Source organism: Molothrus aeneus, chromosome 5, assembly GCF_037042795.1.
Source record: "Molothrus aeneus isolate 106 chromosome 5, BPBGC_Maene_1.0, whole genome shotgun sequence".
In the NCBI taxonomy this organism is placed as follows: Eukaryota; Metazoa; Chordata; class Aves; order Passeriformes; family Icteridae; genus Molothrus; species Molothrus aeneus.
The window spans coordinates 33,903,851-33,927,248 of record NC_089650.1 but is presented as its reverse complement, the minus strand read 5'-3'; the positions used below and the strand labels follow the sequence as shown (position 1 = coordinate 33,927,248).

Here is a 23,398-nt window from a genome sequence, read left to right as displayed (position 1 = left end):
TTTTCCAGTTTTCTTTAGGAGAAAAATGAAGTTTCTCAATCTGTTTCAGATCTCAGCATCACTCATGTAAGTCTGGAGCTGTTCCTTCAGCTGAGCAGCTTCATACAGATTAACTGAGAAAGGAATTTAGTCCTAGGTCTGATATTTTGGTTTCTGTTTATAGGTGTAAAATCTCCCCTGAAAGTAAGGCACATGTTTGGAGGGAGACTTACTCCTCCTTTACACTTGCTTAACTTTTTGGTATTAACTTTTTGGTCTTTATCACAACTACCTTTTGTTAGTTGTGAGCATTATCATGTTTGGATAGTGGGGTAGTTCATTTATTTTGTAACCAAGAGGCTTTGTTAATAGACAATATTGCAAAGAAATGAAACACGTTTCCCTTTTAAATAATCTCCTTTTCTTAAAAATATCTAATACAATAAAAGGTCTGAAAGCTTAATCAGTACAGCATTACTGAAACCATCTTTCAAAATCTTTTAGTATTTTTCACTGTTCCTACTACTGTTCAATCTACCTTCTCCAGTTTACAAGAAATAATTTCAAAAGCATTGAGCCTTTTAATTATTTTTTGGGGGGGGATTAGGATTATTGTTTGATAACACATTATACTGTAGTCTAAATCTGTTGGGATTTTTGGACGGATCTTATCTTTTGGTTGTGCAATAAATGGACTTTGTTTTCATGGTATCACAGAGTCAGGATACTTAGTTGCTTATTTATTTATTTCCTTAATGTTAAGACTTGCTAAAACATGTTAGAAAACTGCATTGTCTGATTAATTTTTTATTGATAGATGTGAATGGATCACATTCCATTATTCTTTTTGGCAAAGAGTGGCTTTATGTTTTTAAAGTGAAAATATTAGGAAGACTATTACAAGAGGATGCGTGCTGAAAATGTAAACCCAACTATTTACTTTTGGTTGTGTGTTTTTGATTAATTTTCATGTTGTGTGACAGTGCCCTAGGGTCCGTGAACTCTTCCTACTTTCTTCATGACAATGAAAAACTTTAGAGGCAGCATTACAGTGAAGGAGAATGGAAGAGTTGTAGAAGAGCACTCTTGAGTCTTGAGTTGTTAAAGAGATTTGCCTGCCATCTTTTGTGCTCACATACACTGTAGGGCTATAGCTGACAGGGAGGTGGCTAATGCATATCTTCATGCTCCAGCATACTCCAGTCAATGGAACAGCTTTTGTCAGTGATAGACTTGCAAGTTTATGATGGGAAGCAGCCTTGCAGCCAGATGGTTTTGGGCATATGTGTTTATGAATAAGTGGCTTTAAGTCACTTTGCCTCCTTTGGAGCTGTGCTGAGCACAGCTTAGATTCAGACAGCTGTGTTTTCAGTGTCATCCTCCTTTTCTGTTCTGTGGCTTGCATCTCTGTTCTGTTTGCTTTGGTTTTACTACTAAATGTACAGGCAAAGGGGTGGCTAATACTCCAGCCCTGGAGAATTACAGTGAATGAGAGCATGTATTCTGCCCCTCTGCAAGCTGCTTAAGACTTAGATATGCATCCCCAGGAGGAAAAATGGATTCTATTCCTGCTTGTTCCATCCTTAGAATAGACAAGTAGGGTATGTATAGATCTTTGGCTCCTATTTTAATACTTCTTGATATGTATTTGATGCTGATATGTCTTTTCCTTTTTAAGCTGAATGCCTGTCAATGGAAGAGGAAGTGAGGCTCATCATCTGGTAATGAAAGTTCAGGCAGGGTGAGAAGCTATCCAAACTACCTTTGGAGTCAGCAGCTGGGGTGGCAGTATAACTTTGCAGCAGAGCTGGGAGTGGTTGGGTCTGCAGAGTTCTCAATATAAAGGCTGTACACATTCCATAAAGATCTGTAAAAACACGAGTGGCCTGGGGAGAGTGAAATGGGGAACAGTAATGCACTGTATCTTCTAATGCTAGAAGTAGGAAGCAACAGATGAAACCAGCAGACAGGCAGGTATTTGGAACAGGTATCACACAACAGATCACTGAAGTGAGAAATGCTTTTTCATAAGGTGTTGCAAATGCTGATTTGTTCAGAAAGCAACCAGCCGAATTCACAGAAGATAACTATTAAATGCAAGGATACTAATCTGCTTAGGATTTCTGGTGCTGTGAAGTGCTGGGTGATGGAAGAGCAGTTGTGGGAGGTATCACTGTATGCTTTTCTTGTTTTATACTGTTTCCAGGTGTTTGCTACTGGTTATTATTGAAAAAAAAATATATGAGGCTAGGAATAAGAGGATATTTGATGAGACCTGGTTCAGAAGCCTTTTGCTCTTATGCCTTTGGAAAGCACTCTCAGATTTGAGATTGCAATGTTGGTTTACTACTGAAAGCCTATGTTGATACACAGTGTCACTTAGGACTGCTTTTTGTGTGTTTGATAACATCCTAGTTTTATGTTGTGTTTATGCTCTTGATGCAACTTTTATGAAATAATGACAAAATTGATGATTAGGCTGTATGGTACAAGGATCATACCAAGACATTGTGTTTCTTATTGTGTATTCTTATTTCATGGTAAAAGTTAGGATTGCTTCTGTTTTCATTGAGAGGTAAACATGTTAGATTAGAGGATAATAAATTTTTAACTGAGTGACAAGCCACATTTGTACCTCCCAATCCATGTGTTGGGAGGAAAAAACCGAACAAAACCAAACCCTAAAGAAAAGGCAGAAGCATTTAAACTCTGCAGTCTTTCTGAACACAAAACGTAGAAGTCAAATATAATGTCTAATGGTAGAGTGGTAAACAGGATTATTGCCTGGATGAAGTCCTCAAGTATTCCACCCATTTTCTTTTGCTCTTTAATGATTCTAACAGCATCTCTCAGAAGGACCAATATATGCAGCATTTTCTAGTATTGCTTAAAATGTGGATTGTATGTCTGTTGTTATTTATTTACCTTGTCCCACTTTTCTTTATTCCCATTTTAGCTTTCTAATTTTGCAATTCAGCTTCTTTAGCCTTGGAAGCTATTGTATGTTTCACTGTGCCTTAAATGATTCCATATTTTTAGACAAAATGGAAATACAGTGTGCTATAGGGGCAGCCTGTATAATATTGTCTTTTTTCTGAGTTAGTCTCATGACATTGTTAAGACTCAGCACTGCATTTAAAGAGTCAGTGTTCTCATTTAGCCTTCTTAGTCTGTGATTAAATGGGAGTTGTTGTTTTTTTCAGTGTAAGTTGGCTGACAAAAGCTAAATCTGTCACAGGTGCTACAATTTGTGTATCAGAAAATTTGCTTTCCAAATACTAATTATTCCCAAAGTATCTTACTTCACACAAAGCACAGATAACACAGTCAGCAAATTTGTCCTAGTTTTATCATTGTGCAGTAAATTAGGGTTTATCTTCTACCATTGTGTAAAGTGAAGATGGTAGAAATTCAATTGTAGGAGAACCAGTTGATGTACAACCTCTGATCTGTGTTTTTCACTTAATTCTCCCAATCAAATGCTTGAAATATATATTTTAAAATAATCACTGCTGAATTTCACTTTTGTAACTGAATGAACTGTTGTCAAGGGGCATGGGATAGTGAGAAACAACAGCGTTGTCTCTCCAGAAGTCATTTTAAAAAGCAAGTATTTTATGCGTGAAAGACCTAGACCCAAGCTGGTAGTATGCTTAAACTATTAATTTTGGAAGTTATTGTAAGATGATGGAAGCTTATTGAGAATTATCTTTCTTGGTGTTATGGGAGAAGAATGGACCTTCAGCTATTGAAACTGTGGTGGAATAAGTGAAAGCATTCAGTTTAGAACCTCCTCAGACTCTGAGCCACAGGTGGCTTGAAAACACATGTGTAAGTTCCTGTGCACAAGCATGGAGTTGGATTCCTGTCATATGTCCTCCACTGCTCCCTGTTGTGGAGAGCCTTTGTGATAACCTGTTGCAGCCCTAGTTGCCAGCATTATGTGTTTTGACACTGGGGGGCCAGGATCTCCCTAGATAAGAGTTTGGAGTTCAGATGGACTATTGCTCAGTTAAATCTTCTGTAATGAATCCAACTGTCATTCAAGTGCACAAATTTTTGACACTAGACAAAGCAGAATGACCAGCTAAAATAGCAACTGGAACTGTGTTTTAGCAGCTTCTCCTTTCATTGCTGAAAATTACCTAGGAACCTTTCCCAAGATTAGACATGTATTCTAAATATATATTTTGAAGATATTTAGCTTTATATTATATATATTAAAGATATTTAGCTTATAAAATGACTTACACAGAAAAGGAAGAGCATTTAATTTTTAGCAACAATTTTTGCATTGCAAAGTAGCTTAAGAAACTGTTTATTTATTCCCTTAGGATAAACATATTGTGTATTTCTAGATTTCTAACAAATGCAAACATTGATGTGATTTAACTCCTAATAGCAGTGTTGCACAGCTCTAGTTGTTTGGCCTATGTATTTTAATACTGATTTTTATTTTTATTTTATTTTTGTAGGACTATTTAACCATTCACAAGTATGGCAATGCAGCCAGAAATGATCTCTGGAACACATTGTCAAAGGTAAAATGCTTTAATCTATTGCACTGAGGGAGAAATAGGAATTTGCTGTGGTGTTTTTCTTGGTGAGATCAGGAGTGAATAGTGCATACTGAGATCTTCAAACCACAGAGCAAATATCAAAACTGATGCAAAGAAATTTCATTTGAGTTTAACTAGGAAACCATATTAAAAATATGAGATCTGCAGCATTTCTATTCTTTGTTATGTTAGAATATATGAAATACGTGAAAGTGCTGAGCTTTGGCATTTCCATCACATGTGTCTGTGATTTTGTCTGGAGTTAAGATTTTTGTGAAGGACGAAAATATTAAAGCTTCAAAGTATGATGTAAACAGAGAACTATTTACTGTAATATTTGGCATGCTGTAGAGACTTATATATCCAGGCTTGGCTTGAGTTCTAGAACCTGGTCTAGTGCTCCACAATGGCTCATCATTTGTAAGATGAGCAAAGTGTCCCTGAATTTCTCCCCTATGGGACTAGTCTGAGCTAGTCTGAGTCTTCCCCAGAAATAGACTGAGTGGAGGATAATGTGGAGTACAGTCAGAGAGTTTTGGCACAGGTACCAGTTCAAGCCATACAAAACATGACAATCTAGTTTTAACTACTGACACCAAAACTAGGATGTAGCTGGAGGTCAAGACATCTAGACAAGCAGGTATATACATGTAAACAAGGTGTCCAAGATCCTGTTCTTCTCACTGAGTCTTCAGTTGCTGATTCACAGACTTTTAACAGCTTTTACCTTAATTTATCCTACCTGGCTTCCAGCTGCCACCTGAGAAGCACGTCTGTTGTAGATACAGTGGTTCTGAAAGAATGCGTTGACTATTTCAGGTCATGTCATTTGACACTAGTGAACAGGAACAACTGGAGTTCCAGAAATCTAGTCAATATAGTCAGCAGAGCTTAGAGAGAAATTCAATTGGCTAGCCACTACATGATTATTTTATAATAAGCCTGAACCACTGACTGTTGACTAGAGACTTGAGATAATTGTTCAAATATAGGCAACTAGTGCCAGATTAGGTGCAGTAGGATGTTTAAGACATTCATGTGTGTCTAACCAATTTAGCATCAGATATATGGGGAAATTTTTGCTCTTCTTAGTGGCTGGTAAAGGTCAAATGTCATTATTCACGTACATGTGGGCAACTGAACCAAGTCCTATGTCTGTACTGACTGCTAATGAGAGTTGAGACAAGTAACATACAGTCAGGCTTTTAAATCTGTGTCTTAATCTGTAGCTGAATGTCACCACAAGAAAACTTTCTTTCCAGCCTCTGTTAAAGCCTCTGGGACAGTTCTGGGCCATGGGAGGTCAGAGGAATGAATGTTGCCTTGAAAGAACAGCAGAATCTGCAGCTAATGAAGTGGAACAGAAATAAGACTGTATTCTGGTCCATAACCACTGTAGCTATACTGTATGCTCATATCTACTGTTGCAGCTAATAATTCTCTTTGCCTCAGTTGTAAATGCATTTGTTGCCAGCCCCTTTGTTCCTAGGGCAGTGCAACTGCAGCTTCAGTTCTGAAGACATCTTCTGCTTGTATTCATCAGAGATTGCTCAGTCTGTGATCTTGGGCTGTTCGACAGCTAGGAGCATGTCTGTCGCTGCAGAACAAATGATGCCTCTTTCTCCTCATATGCAGTCTCATCTCCCATGATGCTGTAGTATCTCTTTGTGTTTCAGACGAAAATCCACTTGTAAAACAGCATTTTTATTGACATATGGAATCAAATATGAACACATTAATCCTCCATGTGTTCTAACAGGTGCAGTTTATGAAGTAGCAGGGGATATCTTGGTATACATAGGCTCACTTTGGATATAAGGGACAGTATTTTCAAATAACTAGTCATTTTGATTTTCAGAACAGAGAAGCCCTATATTTTTAGAAATTAAGGCCCTTCAAATATGCCTTATTATAAGTGCCTAGATGAACTAACATTGTGTCTTTTTTAACCTTAGCTGGTTAAGAATAGCTACCCCGTATTTCTGTGGCTCTTGTTAAAATCTTGTAAAGCAGGTTATTTCTTCTTTTTCAGCAGAAGTACTTGAATGATGTGAAAAACATGACTTTCTGACTGTCACTTTCCTCTCTGTTAAGATTACTCAACATTTATTTTAAAGATACACAGAGCCTTAAGTTCAATTATGTAGTGTCTGTGTGTTGAGTGTAAGTGTGTGTGTGTGTGTATCTGCATACATGTGTGATGGTTATTTTACCGTCCAAAAACAGTTTTGATCCTGGGACAAAAAAAAAAAAAAGGTTTTACATATTGTTACTGCTTCAGTGTATTGAAACGTTTCTTTTTTTTCCAAGGCTTTAAAAAGGGTTGGAAAATCTGTAAATATCCAAGAGGTAATGGATCAGTGGACACTACAGATGGGTTATCCTGTTATCACTATCTTGGGAAATGAAACTACAGACAACATCATAGTCATCTCCCAAGAGCGTTTTGTTTATGATAGTGATACTAAACCCAAGGATCCTGCCCGTGGGGACAACAGGTACGTGTATTTCTCAATTGCTATCTTTCAAGATGCTGTAGTTGTTTAAGTAAGTATTTTATATGTGTAGTTTTATGCAAATTTTTTTTTTAGAAATCTGAGCTTTGCTTGGGATCAATAGCGTGTGGTGATACTTTAATTTGAATTGTAATAAAGTTGAGGCTAATTAAAAGAATTGGAGAAAAATGCCCAATTGCATCCTGACAATTCTCTGTGGCAGTGTCTTGCATCACTCATCTATTTCCTCCTCTTTTCTTTTGATTTTGTCACATTCCATGAAGTAATTTGGAATGTGATTAGTAGGTCTGATAGTTCTTAGGAAATTTTGTGGAGTGGACCTCTTGACACTCATACACTGAGTAGGCAGATGTAAATATATATCAGGTAAAGACCTTGCTTGACTTGGGAAGGAGTCAGGAGCTGAACTGGACCTCTGTAGAAGGCAGAGGGTTCCAGCTCTTTCATTTTTGGAGGCAGCTGAACTGTTTCACTGTCTGAAATCAGCATCTCTGTCTCTACCCCTTTTCCATTTATTAGATTGTTTTGTTCCTCCTCCCATCTGACTCTATATGCTTCCTTCATCCAAAAGACAAGATAACATTCCTGCCTGATCCTGGGGAATCCTCATTGTTTCGAGCAGTTTTGGCATCATATTTTAAGGCCAAGAATAGCTCTTGCTAGCCGATGCTAGAGAATTTCAAGGTGGCCTTTGGAGTTTCTGTGTTGACCTGTTCATGCTCAGTGTGAAAGAGGCCACACTATTAACCTGGAATATTCTGTGTTAGTCCAGTAGATTTAAATTGTTGAAAAATAAAATTTGATGCAAAATTTTGATTGACATATCCAGAGCTTGTAGAATATTCCTGTTGAGGAAGGCCTAAAATGATACTAACATTTACTGGAAAGTGTTTAGAAGTTCATTATCTTTTTCTAGAACATGAATACTATGGAACTCAAACATGACACAGAGTAAATAGTTGTTTTTCTAGCTGTATTGGAACAACCTAACAGGGCATTAAGCATCTGTCTAAATTCTGGGCTGAAATTAGTTCCTTTGTGAAAAAGAAATTAAACAACTGAATGTGGACTATTGGAAGTGTTCATGACTCACAGCTCTGCAGCAGGAGAGAAATTCTCCCTCTCTTGAAAATTTCTTTTGTGCAAGTTTATATATTTGTAATGTAATGTGAGTGGATTTTACTACTCAGAACAGCAATTATTAGTTTTTTTATTTACTAAAACAGATATGTTAAGCCTTCTAAGTATTGTAGAGACTTTTAAAAATAGTTTTTCTAGGTATTCGATATTGATTGAAGTAAGTGTTACTGTAATGCATGAGTAAAGACTGCTGGGTGTGTAAATGGTAGCAGGGTGATATGGTGAGTTGACTCAGGCTGGATCCCACCACAATGACTGATAGGGCTTGGCCTTGGCCAGCAGTGGGTCTCTCCTGGGGCTGGCATTGGCTTTGCTGAACATGGGGGAAGCTCCTGTTAGCTTCTCACAGAAGCCACCCCTGTAACACACCAAAACATTGCCATGCAAACCCAATACAGGTGAGAATTAGACTTAGTTTTATTTTCATACATGACATTAATTTGTAATTCAAACTGTATGCTGTCATATGTGGAATGGCCAGGGCAATACCACCAGGGCAAATTCTGCTGGGTTTCTTAGGAGATTTTATTCACAGATTTTATTACAATTCTTGTTTCTAAACATCAGAAATAAGATTTAGTGTTAGAGAGAGCACAGAGAAAGACATCCATGTGAGCCCTGCCAGGAATTTAGTATCCTAACAGTCAGTACAATACATATATATATATATATATATATATATATATATATATCTATCTCCTTTGGCAGGTCTCTTCCCCCTTTGGATTGTTTTTTTTCTAGGCTTCCATTTCCTTTTAAGCACAAACAGAAAAGAAACCCCTTGCTCAAGGAAAGCCTTAGAGATGGGTTGTTTACTCCAGCCAGTTAGCAGACAGAGCTAATTTGCCACTTCCCAGGTGAAGTTATTTGAAAGTCATGTTCCATAAGTATAAATACCAAAGAACAGGAACCATATATATTTAGCAAAAGGGGAAACTTACCTCTGCCATTCATCTTTCAAAAATCATCCATCAACTTACACTAAAGTCCTATGGCTTAGTCATAATTTGGTGTCTGAGTGTTATAACGCTGACCATGCAGTTCGTTCATGCACTGCCCACAGGCACATGTGGCTGGGTATGCACCCTGGCCATGTGTCAATAATGTCCTTTCATACCATCAAATTAACTAAAAAACAAGGTTGAGATACTAAGAATAAAGTTAATCTTTTAGTTGGTAGTGACCTAGATATTTTTCAGTTGTTTGGCTTTTTTATTTCTTTTTTTTTTCCATTGCTGAAGTGACTATTGCTTCAGTTATTGTGAAAGCAGTAGACAGGGAAAATCACATTAGTGTGTGGTTATTAGATAATTTGAGATGCATTACTCTATCTTGGTTTTTAATATTGAAAGGGCTGAACTTTTTATGACATGACACAGTTTTTCTACAGATTCACCAAGAGGAGAGGTAGCACTGCTGTGCAGTGCAGTGTTCTGGCTCGTTCTGTGGGTGGCTTTGGTCAGGAAAGTTGGCAAGGGTTTACTGATGTCTGCTGATGAGAGATAGATATATATATCTCATCAGCATGCAAGCTTTGTGGGTGTTACAGATCAGTGGCCTAATTCACAGTTTAATAAAGTTGGTGCTTGCCTCCCCTGCATGACCCATGAATTTGGGCGTTGGACTCATGTCTCCCTGGGGAGCCATAACAGGCACTGTAAATAACGGAGAGCAAATGGTATTTATGCCACAGCTGAGGCTGTGCTCTTGTGAGGCAGGCAGCATTGGCTTCCTTAGGGTAGTTTATCTATGGATTAATCGTGATGATCATTCTAAACCATAAGAAGTAGATCTGCACAAAACACAGAAAAATGTTCAGGCCCAGGCATTTTCAGGAGTTTAGAATCTAAACAGACAACACAGTACACACTGGAGGGCTCCAGGGAAGGCTCTTAAAGCATCCATCTACCCTGTAGTCTTTTGTTATCCAGAGGTGAGGCTGTAGTTTGGTATGGCACAGCAATAAATGTCAATTCTATTGCTTTCAAAATGATGAGGAGTTTAAATTTTTTGTTCACATGCTGTCTAGGCAAATTTAACTTTGCCTTACTGTAGAAAGAGTCATTTCAGAGTAGGTCTTTCAAATGTATCTACTGCATAAGAAATGTAAATAAAGAGGCAACTGAATATTTTGGAACCATTCTGGTTTTATAAAGTGTCCGTGCTTTGCTTTATGCTGTGTATTTATGCAGCAGTTAACTGTTAAAAATGAAATGTGAAGCTGCATATTTAATTTTTAACTCTGAAGTCATGTAGAGTAAGACAAAAGCAGCAAGCAGATTTTTCTAAGTGATAAATGATAAAAGTGAAAATTGTTGATACCTTTGGCAGTGGTTGATGCCTAGTCCATTACTATAAGTGTTTTTAATTCTTCTACAGAAGAGAGTGATTGCATGTTTTCCAATCTCCTGTATATTTGTGCTCCTTGTCATTATACCTGAAGAAAAATGTGTTTCAAGAGCCGTACGTGTAGAAACTGTGATTTATTTCTGTGCATATAATTGACTGAATGGCTTGCTAAGCTCTAACATTTGGACTGAAATTATAGAAGGGACACAATTTCACTTCTTTGTAAACTGAGCATAGATTTTACTTGACACTTACGCCTTCACATGATCCATAGTTCTTATTTTATGAAAAAACTAACAATGACAGACACTGTTTCTAGAAACATCATTCCTTAGAAGGATGTTAAGTTAATCACCAACTTTGATTTGAGTGCCAAAGCCTGTGGTAGGTATAATGTTTCAGTAACAATTTCAGCTTATGCAAGCAAAACTTTAAAACTCCTATTATAACTGTATAATTCATATTCTATCCCTGTATAACAACCCTTTAGTTAAGTGTAGTTTGGTCCTGGACTCCTGTATACCCATGTGAGAATAGATTATGCCCTTAGTTTATAAGACTCCAGGGGAGAAGGTGATATTCCATCTGACAGGGTTCAGTGGGTTTCCCTGCTTACAGAAAATGATGATTTTAAGGCAATAGTCTCATCCATCATTACAAAACAGCTCACAGATATGACAAAAATCTTATGAAAAATAATCTGTGGTCTAGACAATAAACTAACCAGTTTTGATGAAATCCATAAACCTTTTATATACTATATTGAAGAGCAGACCAAAGCTTTCTGGTTGTTTTGCCCTCTAAAAATATACAGAGCTTGTCTCTGTAAAAGTGGAGAAGTAACCTTTCCAATGTTACCAAAATAATTAAGTTAATGTTGCTGGAATAATATTCATTCATATGGTATCCTTATCATGCATGCAGTTTCCATAGCTAATCTTTGCTTGTTCAGGACAATATCCTGAAGGGGAATGTCTTGCTAGGCACTGAAGACAGATGTGGAAAGAGAAAAACAGGAAGCTGTACAGATTGGGATATGGACAGGATATGCATGCATGCTGTAGCATGGTAATCCTGAGTGCCTTTCTCTGTGTAGCTGTGCTGGGGAAAATTCAGTTGAACAGTGCAAGCCATGGACATGACCAGCAAAACCAGAGCTGTACAGACCCATGGGTCTAACACCCTGTAGTGATTGCCACAGCTGAAAGGCTTTAGAGTGGGCTGCAGGGCTGCTCAGCAGACACTCCAAGATTAATGATTAACTGCAGAATTTATTTCCCTTCAAGTCTCTTCTGAGTTTCCTAGACAAAGCTCCTTTATTTATTCAGGCTTTGCAGAAAAACGGCTGTGCTTGTCCCTTTACTAATAATGATTTTCATAGTTAAAGCATTGCTGTGCTTGGATATTGCCATGTGTCTTCTTACATAGTTGTATAGCATAATTACTTGAGCAGTGATGGGGAACTTACTCTGTCCACTTACCAGCTAAGGAGCTGGTTAAACACAAACCAAAATGTTAGGAGCACAAGGGAGCACAATGCTGATTAGTATCTTTGCTATGTTCTTAGAGCAATTGCAGATTAATGTAGCATATGTAGTATTAATTATGTAATAAAAAGGACCATAATATGGACAAATATTGTTCCATAAACTGAGAAAAGAGGGCTAACAAAATATAAATAGAAAGCAAAGTGCTCATTTACCTCCCTGTCTCTGAGAAATATCCTCTCATCTTCCATTTTCTCGGGTCCTTTGAGTGTTTTCTTGTTATGCCTTTCATCTTTACTATACCTGAAATTGTGCCTGTATATTCTCTTATAAACTCAGTGTTTCTGAGAGAAACAACTATTGTGTTGTTACCTAGGGAGTGGGTGTGGTACCCCTAGTTCATCTGGAGTGACCTAAATGTCTCTCTTTCTGCTGTAATGATGATGAAGGGAACAGGCTCCAGGAAAGAAGGGTACCAGTGTATTAGGAACAGAGGAAATGGAATTAACAGGAATGAGATGAAAAAAATCAAGAGTCCTCAGTGGATCACAAAACTGTGTGTGAACACTGCCAGATATTGATTTAACAAATTTTTTTTTTAAGCTAGTCAAGCAGGGACTTGAAAATACTTGCTCTTGCAGAAGAGTGGGAAAGCGTGGGGTGTTCCCTCTCTTGAAATGCACACTGGAATAGAGGCCAGCTCTGTGACACCAATAGATCTTGTCCTTTGATAAGGACAGTCCTTAACCCCAGCAGCCTGAGAGAGGACAGTGCTGTGCTCAGTGCTGCTTCTCCATAGGAACAGGCGCAGGGCCTGCCTTTGTGAGTGACCTGGAGCAAGCCTGCCTGCCTTGGGCATGTAATGGAACATTGATGTGTTTACTAGCCCAGCTCTTGTGCTGTGTGCTCCCTGTTGCAATAGGATTTTTTCTTTTCTGTAAAAGCCACTAGAACATCCTGGTTTTTTGTCCTGCTTTTTCATTTTTAGAGGCTTTTCTGATTGTTGCATTTTTAAAAAAATCGGAATAGAAAATACTCTTAAAATCTCTTCCAGTACATATCTGCGGTAGTGTCTCCAGCAAGATTATGCTGCTATCGAAGACAGCAGAAATGCCAATTATAATTTAACACTTCATTTCCAAAACCATTTCACAGCTTCTATTTGCAAGAAGCTCTTCTCACTGGGAAACTTCCAGGACACTCTGGTGTGCAGTATACAGGCAACTTTCAGTGTTAGAATTTGCAGAATGCTAAAGAAGACAAAATTAGTGTATTGTGTCATTGCTTCCTGTGTGGTGGCAGCACTTATATCCTGATAGAAGTTAGGCTGACAGAGAAAAGCTGCTGTTGTATTTTATTGTCACTGCAGAATGTGCCACTTTCCTCTTCTTATTTGCTAACATTAACTCTCAGGAATTGCTAGATACCCAATCTAGTTAATTGACTCACATTAATTAAATCAATTTCATGCTGAGGGAAGGAGCATGTACTTGAGGACAGTGCTGTTTTAGTATAGTGAAATCTTCAGGAGATGAAGAGGAGAATAAGGATAGAGGTGCTTGGAGGGAGCTGCTTAACATGTAGGGGGTAGGAGAGGTAACGTGGCATGGCAGGGTGCAAGTGTGAGCCAAAGTTGGAGCATTAAAGTTATGTGGCTGGAATAGGCAAATATGGAATAGGGAAATGGAAAAGGGATTTAAAGTGAGGGCTGTAGTGAGGGGAAGGCCAGATTGGGGAAGACCCAGAGAGCATTGGCAGAGACAAGTTTTATAGGAGGGATGAGGTTGGATAAATGGCGTATATTTTGGCTTTGGAAAAATCTGAGATGTGAGTTCCCCATTGTAGATCAGAGGATAAAACTTCTAACATGCTCCATTTTTTATATCTACTTCCTCCTGCTTTTTGAAGTTACTGATAATGGCTTTCTTTTCTTATCCCTTTGCATGAGCCTTTACACTCAATATTAGAATCTTGGGTTTTATGGAGGAGATACTTTGGTAGGGGACTCTTAGGAAGTTTACTGAGGAAAGAGAAAACATCATAGGAATTCTATTTTAATCTTGCTTAAATTCACAGTATTCAAAGGAAAAATCAGAGCTGAGCACTGGAATATGTTGAAAAAATTTGGTACTAAGTCTCTGAGAACATAGTGGAGGACTGTAAACATAGCTGAAGTGCTATCTCTTACTCCTGTGGATCCTTCTCAGTCCATAACACATCCTTGTGTTCTGCTCAGAGAAATCTCAGATCTGTGCTCTAGTCAGGGGGTTATGCTTATTGGTGAAGGACGGCACAGACATGGGGTTTGCATGATCAGCACTTTGTGTGCAATTCTGCAAGGGTGTTTTGCACTGGTTGAAGTAAGAACAAAGGATGTTGAAGAGATTGAGAGCCTTTACTCCAGGGTAAAGTGGCAGCTGTTGGGACAGACACTTAACACTGCTAAAGCTTCTTTATGTCCATCTATAATTCAGCACTCAGAGTTGCTTGTCACTTCTGAAAATGAAGCCTTTTGTGTTTTAGTAAAAGATACTGTTAGGCAGGGAGGAGACAGTGTGTGCTAACAAAGAATTTGTAGTATTGGTTCTTTGCCTGCATCATTTTTCTAAATTTGGTAAGGTACACTGCCAGCACTGGCACTGAAATGAGTCAGTTTTAGATGGTTTCACAATATTCATAACAGTCTCTTTTATAATTTATTTTTGGATGAAATATTTAGCTAATATTAAATAAAATTTTATAGAAGGTTTAGTAATCAGATAATTATATTAGCTATGCTATGTTATGTTATTATCAGACAATGCTTTTTTCTTTTACTTCAAATTTGGTAATTTAAATCAAATTTACTCATTTAAATTACCTTGTGTCTACCCTTAAAAAAAAAAGGATAATGAAGTTTAGACAGGATGGCTGAAGACATACAGCTATTTTCTAACAGAATATGCAGGTTGTCATCTTAAGGCAGACCCACAGTGCAGAGCCACACAGGTGCTCTTTCATGCTGGGGCTGCTGCTACAGCAGTGAATCTTTTTTATGTCTGAAACTTTGTGTTGTCGTTACATTGGTAAGGGCATTGTATTTTGCATAATACTCCTGGAAAATGTAATTTTTTTCCCTTTTCCTGCTCTAGGATTTACTTATTGCCAAAAATTATTCCAAATACTCTTGCAAAATCCAGGAGGAATTAGGACTATGGCAGAGTAAAGGAAAACCACAAAATCTGCATCTTTAATACATTGCTATTAAACATGTTAATCACTGTTATGACTACAGATGAATTATAGTGTCAATTATTGTTTTAAAATAAATGCTTCTAAAATTCATTCCTCTAAAATACATTTCAGCAATCCTGTACTGACATTGGACATATTTTCTCTCTATATTTGTATTTAAGCCCAAATACAGAAAAAACCCCAAACAATCCATGATCCATCATATAAGTAGTTGCTCTTAGAAGCAGCTGTCAACCTTTCCTTTAGAGTATACTAATATGATTGCATTTTTTAATATGTTTCTAAATGAAAGCATATATAATAGACAAATATATAAAATTAGCAGCTGTATTGAGGCAGACCTGCAAATAAAGAAGCTTAAAATCAGAAGCAAGTCATCCTAGATGTGCTAGCCTCTTTTGAGACTAGAATATAATCTTTCTAGTCACTCTCATGCAATTTTAAATATTTCTCCAAACTATAAAGATTATTCATAGTTTCCTTCATGTGTGCAGCTATAATTTGTGTTCAAAATTATAATAGGTTCACAATTCCAAATACCTTCCAAATCCCAGAGTTTTGCTTCCCTCTGAAATATACATTAGCTATATTCAAGTGCCCATCCAATCAAAGCCTTAGAAAAAGTAGGTAAATCTTAGTAGTTAAGAGGCAAGACTGCTCTACAAATCGATTACTGTTCATCCATGAGACATCTTCTGAGTTCACTTTTTAAAAACCTGAAATACTCTTCAAAATCTGACACCTCAGTTGTGAAGCCCATTCAGAGCCACCTGGTGGTGGAGCCATTATCTGCCTGGCAGCACCTATCATGACCTGACCCTGTTGGGTTGTTCTGGGTGGTAGGTTGGTCTGACTGAAAAATTTAATCACCTCCATAGTTGGGACATTAGGGAGAAAGAAGAGAAGAACTGATACTAAAAACTCAGGTAGGTTTTGACAGTGTTTGGCTTAGATGGTAACAAGAAGACCAATAATTTCTGAGTAACAATGTGTGCCTCACTTGGAATTTTGTTACCTGCTTACACAATAATGTAAGCATATTATATTGCACCTTACATTCACTGTATCTGGACTCTTGACTGAAAAAATTAGTCCCTATTACAGCCAGATAGAGCTCCTTAAAGACAATGCTGGAGCACTGTCTTTAATTCAGAGTCCATCAAAGTCCACCAAAATTTTGTAAAGGAGCACAAAACTCCTGCCCAACATAGTGTAGAATAATCTTAGAATAAGCATTTCCACAACCTTTTTCTTCCAGTCTTTTTCCAGTTGCTCATGTAGTCGGTGTTATTTATTTCTCTTTTTTTTTTTTCCTTAGCTGACCTTTTTATTGTTGATCAGTCTGTTAGTCTTGCGTGAGGGCAGAACCCCTGTAACCCCAGAATCCTGATGTCAGCACCATTTCCTTTCCTCATTTTGCTTAAGCCCAGCAAACTGTGGATCCTACAATTAATGTGGTGTGTGTCACTATTACTGTGTCCTGCTGTTTCATTTCTGTGCTGCACACAGTGTTGCAGGCAGAAATTGTATATCTACAGGATTTGTGAAAGTCCTGTCCATTTCAGGCATCAGGAGGCCTTCTCCTGTTTATACAACTAAAGTACTGTCCTTTCTGGTTTCAAGTTAGCTGACTGCAACTTTTTCCTTGATGAAAAAGTCTGGTGTTGACTGCTTTTTCATGCTCCTTGTAAGGGAATTCAGCTTAGTCAGTTGCCTTTACCAGTGTTTCTCATGTGTTTCTCACTGTTCTTTGTATTAAGCTCCTTGTTCTCAATTTGAACTCAGGAATAAAGGTCACACTGGGCAAATGCAGATGACCAGTGAATACCTCAAGCTATGTTCAGGGGATCTCAGTTATTTCAAATTGTTCTTTTTTATCCATTTTTCAATTCTATTTGTCTTTGCTACAAAGTTAGTGAAATCTTCCCTTCCTATCTGCCATCTTCCATGCTCACAGGGTACAAGGAACCTCTTGACACCCTGTCTCAGTGTAGGAAGTGTAATAATTGTGAAAGAGGGAATAACATCTTTTGTTGTGTTATGCCTCTGGGCACAGCCTGCAACCACTTTACTGGCATGTATTAAATCTAATGAAATCTCTGTGTTCTTCGGTCTTTTGAGAATGATACTCACAACATGAATATATTGTCAGCTTCTTATACATTAAACAGAACTAACACTCTTGTAGAATTGCACTTAATAAAAATGTGTGATTTCCTGTGATACTCACATGAGCTTTCCCTGGAACCTGAATTACTCCTTACTGAATGAGATACTATACTATATAATAACCTGGGAAAATCTCTATGATACTTTTAAATTATCTTTCCCAACACAATCTTTCAAGAAAGTGTGGCTTACAAAATTGTATCCTACTGAGTTCTGCTTCTTGTATAATCTTTTTCTGTAGTAGGAAGCTCTGAAGCTGTTCTACTGTTCAACAGCTTTCACTCATATTCCACTGACCACCTTTATGTGCTTGTGCTCTCAGCCTAGGATGAAACGCTTCCAGGTATCACTGCAACAAGGCTCGTGATTTTATACATTAGTTGAATACACCTTAAGGTTTTCTGTTAACAATTTATTTTTGAACTTTCACAATCTTAACAGTGAAAACAAAGGCTTTCTTTTGGCTTGTGTTGTGGTTTGTCCTCAGCCATCATCTGAGCCCTACACAGCCACTTGCTCACTCCCCGTGTTGGGATGGGGGAGAGAATTGGAGAAGTGAGAAAACTTTGAGACAAAATTGCTTGAGACAAAATCAGCTTAAAAGGGAAACCAAAAGCTGTGTGCACAAACAAAGCAAAACAAGGATTTTAGTCACTGCTTTCCATGGGCAGGGAGGTTTTCAGCAATTCCCAGGAAAGCCAGGCTGCATCATGCTTGACAGTTACTTGGGAAGACAAATGCTGTGACATCCCCTCTTCCTTCTTCTTCCCCCAGCTTTATATACTGAGCATGAAGTCACATGGTATGGAGCATTCCTTGGGTCACTTGAGGTCTGTTGTCCCAGCCATGCGTCCTCCCAGCTTCTTGTGCACCCCAAACCTCCTTGCTGGTAGAGTGGGGTGAGAGACAGGAAAGGCCTTGGTGCTGTGTAAGTCCTGCTCAGCAATAGCTAAAACATCCCTTTTTTTTTTTCAAAACTGTTTTCAGTAACAGTCAAAAAAAAAATAGCCCCATACCAGCTACTATGAAGTAGTAGCCCAAACCTTGCTAATCTTGCTAATAGAAACTGTACTTGTCTTGGCAAGAAAAGTGAGAGATCTCTACTGTCTGCCTTCTGTACTGATTTAACATCCAAATATCACACAATCCTTTATTTAGTTTGTTACCAACTTTTCTGTGCCTTTTAATTTGTAATAAGCTTTAAGGTCATTAGCCAGAAACATCTGCAGCCATCCATCTAAATGCTTCTTTTACTCGCCACTATTTGTATATGTCTCAGATATACAGATATATCTGCCAGGATCAGCCAGGTATTTAACTGAAGTAAAAATACAAATCTTTAAATCTTAGTTTTTGTTCTGTGAGATTTACTTACTTTCAAAAGGTCAGATTTTCTCATTACTTTGCTTTTGTGGCTTTTTTGGGTCTGAAATCCAAGCACATGAGTTCATGCAGATGACTCGTAGCAATATATTCCCTTGATAAGAAATGCTAATGTCAGCATCCTAACCTGTTCAGGGAATCACCAGTTTTGCAAGGGCCACATTGGGAAACTGTTCCCTTCTCAGACTCAGTGCTGCTCAGCTGAGCATATGTGTTTATGTATGAGACTTCAGGATTTCCATCTGGAGAGAGCTGAGAACAGGAAACTAATGCCAAGGAGTTGTTTCTGATCTTCAGCCACTCTGGGTGTACCACGTTGTTATCTTTAACTAAAGAGACAGAGTTAGCATTTTGGGTATTAAGTTGGTTAAAATAAGGAGATAGGTGTCATAACCAGTCAGTTTTAATCTTGGATTTTCTTTTTTATGGTTTTTACTCTTAAACTATTTTTATGCCTCACTTCCTCTCTGTGTTAAATAGCTTTAATCATATCCCTTAGTGATTGGAGGTTTCAGATTGTTATGCTCTCAAAATACTTAACAAAGATTAGTAAGTGTTACCAATGAACAAGAAATGGATTCCCATCCCACAGAAATTTTCAACATATCAAAACATTTGCCTGCACTGAATCAGGACAAAAATCAAAGCAAAAATTGGGGAAAAATTGGTTTAGAACATTCATTTTGATTCTGTAATTTAACTACTTTATATTTCAGTTTCAATAATTCCAACTTCTCCCTGCAATTTTTTGAAGCAGCAAACTGAAAGTTCTTATTTAAAACAGTAGTTATAAAATGTTGCAGCAGTGCCTTTTTAAAATGCTGTGTTCGAAAATCTGTGCTGAAACCTTCTTTTTCTTACAAGCAGCTTGGTTTTGAAAATTTGCCTTTTTCACTTAGAAATGAAAAAAATTCATAGGGAAGCTCATGTTTAATTATGGAATGTCTCTTTGTCAACACTGAGTGGATGGAAAGGCCCATGTAGTTGCTCGCATGTGTGACTGGTGCCATTCAAGGTGCCATCAGGTATCTTACTTTACCTCGTGCTGGCAACCAGTGAGAGCATCCTTATTGTCTTACAGACCATAGCAGAGGTCTCAAATACCCTACCCTCTCATTTGCCATCACCTTGAACAATTGAATTTCTCCCAAAGAAACTGAGTCATGGAAGAGTGGTGGTTGGGATTTCACCAGTGCCTGCTGATGGGTACATGACTGCTGTTCTTCCAGCCCAAGATAACTCACAATTTCATTTCTCAGCCTACTGAGGTATTTGAAAATACATACAGCTTTTGGTGTTAAGCTCTCCTGAAAGTAATTGTGTATCAGCTTTGCAGTGGAAGAGATTAGGAAAAAAAGCAGATGGCAAATCATTTGCCTCAATTGACTTGATTGATTTTGTGTGATGCCACTGAATGTACAGCCTGTATATCCTCCTCTGATATCATGTTCTACCTACAGTGAGACTTGTTTTCCTGTGCTCTGATCACATTAGAGCAGAAGGCTTTATCTCTAGTCTCTTCCCACCTAAATCATTCTATGATTCAAGTTTATGATTGCCACTACACTTTAAATTAATTATCCTTATTATATCCTGCTAAGAGGCAAATCACTTAATTTGCTTTTGTGCAAAGCTTTTTAACTTTGTCCCTCATTTTTCTGTTGTTAGATGTACTAAAAAAAAGTAATTTTTTCCTTAAATCTGTGCACGGTTCTATTCTTCTGCCTTGCCATAGTTCTCCTCCTTTGATTTCCTGGCTAAGTATATAATCAAAGACTATTAATAGATGTCTTCTAAATCTAGATGTATGTAGCTTCTTGTAATTTAACTGGGTTTTTATGTGGTTTTTGAGGTCCAGCTTCCTTCTTAAATATTCCTAAAGAAATTAATCTGTACCAGGAAAAGAGAGAAGAACTTTTTAGAAATACAAGCAAAAAGTGAAAAATTAGGTGGTTGAATTTCTTAGTGGAAGGTCATAGCCCATGAAATTCTTGAGAAACTTGCTCCAAATTTTTTCCTTATTAAGCTATGTGATAAAGGGTGTGGAAGAGTTAGGTGTCAAGAGTTTTCCGGTAATAGGAGTTTTGTGAGTGTAATAAAAACAAGTATTATTTACCAAGATGACAAAAGTATTCCTTAGTGCTAGTTAACATGGTAGTAAAAAGGCAGATGGAGCTTAATGTTGATAATGAGGTGATACATGTGGGGAAAGCAGTTCTAACTCAGATACTCGGTGGGTTCTGAAGAAACTATTTTCTCTCAGGAAGAGATCTTGGACCTGTGGTAGGTAATATTGTGTAAACATCAGCTCACTGTCCAGACATGGTCAAGCAAGTAAACAGGACAGTAAGGATTAGAAGAAAAGGAGCGTTTTTAAAAGGATAAAGAGTGTAGAAGAGAAAAGAATTATGCCAGTTTTAATCCCTGGTAGATATGCCTTCAAAGCACTGAAGCAAGGCTTGGTTTTCTAACCTGAAATAATAGGTAGAAGAAAATACAGAGGTGGACAATAAGAGGGATTAAGTACAGTTTCTTTGTAAAGAACAGCAGGATAGATTAGAAATCTTTAAGCCAGAGGTCTGTAAAAGCAGAATAAAAGAGGACTGTGCTTGTTCACTTTCTCTGCCATTCAGATGTAGGTAAGCTGAATTTTACAGTGGTACTTTAGTTACAGATGTTCTGTCACTTTATGTGAAGCAGTCACATTGCTTGTATACTCCTTATAATGCAGGATAATAAGCCTCTGAATATTGAGCAGGTACCTTCATTGTTCTGTGAGTAATGACTAGGAATAAATCTACTTCTTTGTTTAGTTTTGAATCCAGGGTAGAAGGGAGAAATGCCATGGGAAGAATGTGGTATTCACTGCTGGCAGTGTGTGGAGGCATGGTACATTATGGCTACTGGGAAGATGAATCTTGAAATTGTATGGATTTACATCCCAGCAGAAACATTTCACATTTCATTAATATGAAAAAATAGTTGAAAAGGTGTGCAAAATCTGAAATGCTAGAAACCTTACCTTTTTGTTTTTAATTACCTGAGATCTTTATTTTGTAAGTAGAGGAAATAAACTACTGCCCTTTTTCTGGCTTTGCATAGCTCTTTGCAAAGAAGCCACTGAAAACCAGATGTTACTACAATATTACTATTCATCAGAGGCAGTAGTGTGAGGCATCGTGATTGTTTAGTGTTTTATGGTCTCAGGATTTGCCCACAAAGGGATCTCAGTTCTTTTTTGTTGAAAATCAAGTCGTAAGCAAGTAATCATCACAAATATGATAATTTTCCAAGTGAGATAAAGTATACTAGTACTGCCTACCTAGTCATTATCTAATGCTTAAGACAAAAAAAATCTATATAATCCACACAGAGCATAATTACTTTTCTTCTACTATTGCATGTACCTTGACTGATGCAAGATTCTGATACTTGGTGAAACAAGTCCTTCTGATTAATCTTTAAGCAGAATGAGTACGCTTCAGTATTATGCATTGATATAGTGCTAAAAAAAAATCCACCAATGCATTCCCTCGTGCATTATCCTGTCAACCTAAGTTTAACTATTTCACATGAGCAGTTTCTCACTTGTAGATCAGCAAAAAAAAGGTTTATTTATACCACCTTTCAACAAGATTCCCCTTTCCTTACATTTCTTGAAGATTGAACAATGTTATGTTCAGCACAGTTCATGTTAACATGTCTGTTCTAGTTTTAGGTGTCTCTCCTCCTCAGCTTCAGAGATGTTTTTTTTAAATTCCTGAAATAGCCCTTAGTTTTTCGCCAATAAGAGGTTTGCCTTTAGCTCCCCGTCAAAGTGATCAGGTTTGATTGTGGATGGACATTATGAGGGACATCTCTGCAGCTGAGCAGCATCTCAGGCAGACTGAACACACAGTTCATTATCATCATTTCACCCAGGGACTGAGTGGGCTATCTGTACAGGCATCTGAGTCCTGCAGACATCATCGTGACAGTAAGAGGACTTAATAGGTTGTTTCAAGCCTTGCTGCCCTGGTCACTGTGCCCTCAAGGCTAGATTATTATTGTCACTGCAACTGGTTTGTCACAGCAGGCAGCAGGTGGCCAGGTGGAATGGGGTGCTTTTTTCCCCAGTTAGATACATACTGAGAGCATGTTGGTGGTGCTCTCAATATACAAAGAATAAATAAAGGGTCTGCACAACTCTCAGAGGAAGCAGGAGGAAAACAGGAGAGTGGGCCCCCTTTTTCCTCTTTGCTCTGTAAAGTAGAAGACTCCTGACAGAAAAGCACAAGAAAAGTTTGCTTCTTTCTAGTCATACCTGGAGAACACAGTCCATACAGGTCATTTGGAGACAATGAATGGAAGGCACGTTTTTGGAAGGTGAGCCAGATGCTCCCAGCCCTCACATACACAGAAGTTAGTTACAGCTTCTTCTGCAACAGCAGCAGAAGTTTCTCTGAGAATGAAGAAGAATGGAAGGAGAAGACAGATAAACACAAAAAACAGCAGCAGTTAAGTAGGAAAAATGGTTTTTTTTCCTGGATGTCTACTAAAAGAACACCTGTGGTTCCTCTGGGAAACCACTAACCAAGAGAGT

At 37.9% G+C, this 23,398-nt stretch overlaps 1 protein-coding gene across 1 annotated transcript in view; it reads left to right on the top strand.

The window, feature by feature from the left end:
• The window catches only part of TRHDE (thyrotropin releasing hormone degrading enzyme), a 209,370-nt gene that overhangs the window by 126,411 nt on the left and 59,561 nt on the right, over positions 1 to 23,398 (top strand). The window contains exons 8-9 of the mRNA XM_066549990.1: positions 4,455 to 4,520; positions 6,849 to 7,036. Of these exons, the coding sequence (XP_066406087.1) occupies positions 4,455 to 4,520; positions 6,849 to 7,036 (254 nt within the window). The remainder of the gene's footprint in view (positions 1 to 4,454; positions 4,521 to 6,848; positions 7,037 to 23,398) is intronic.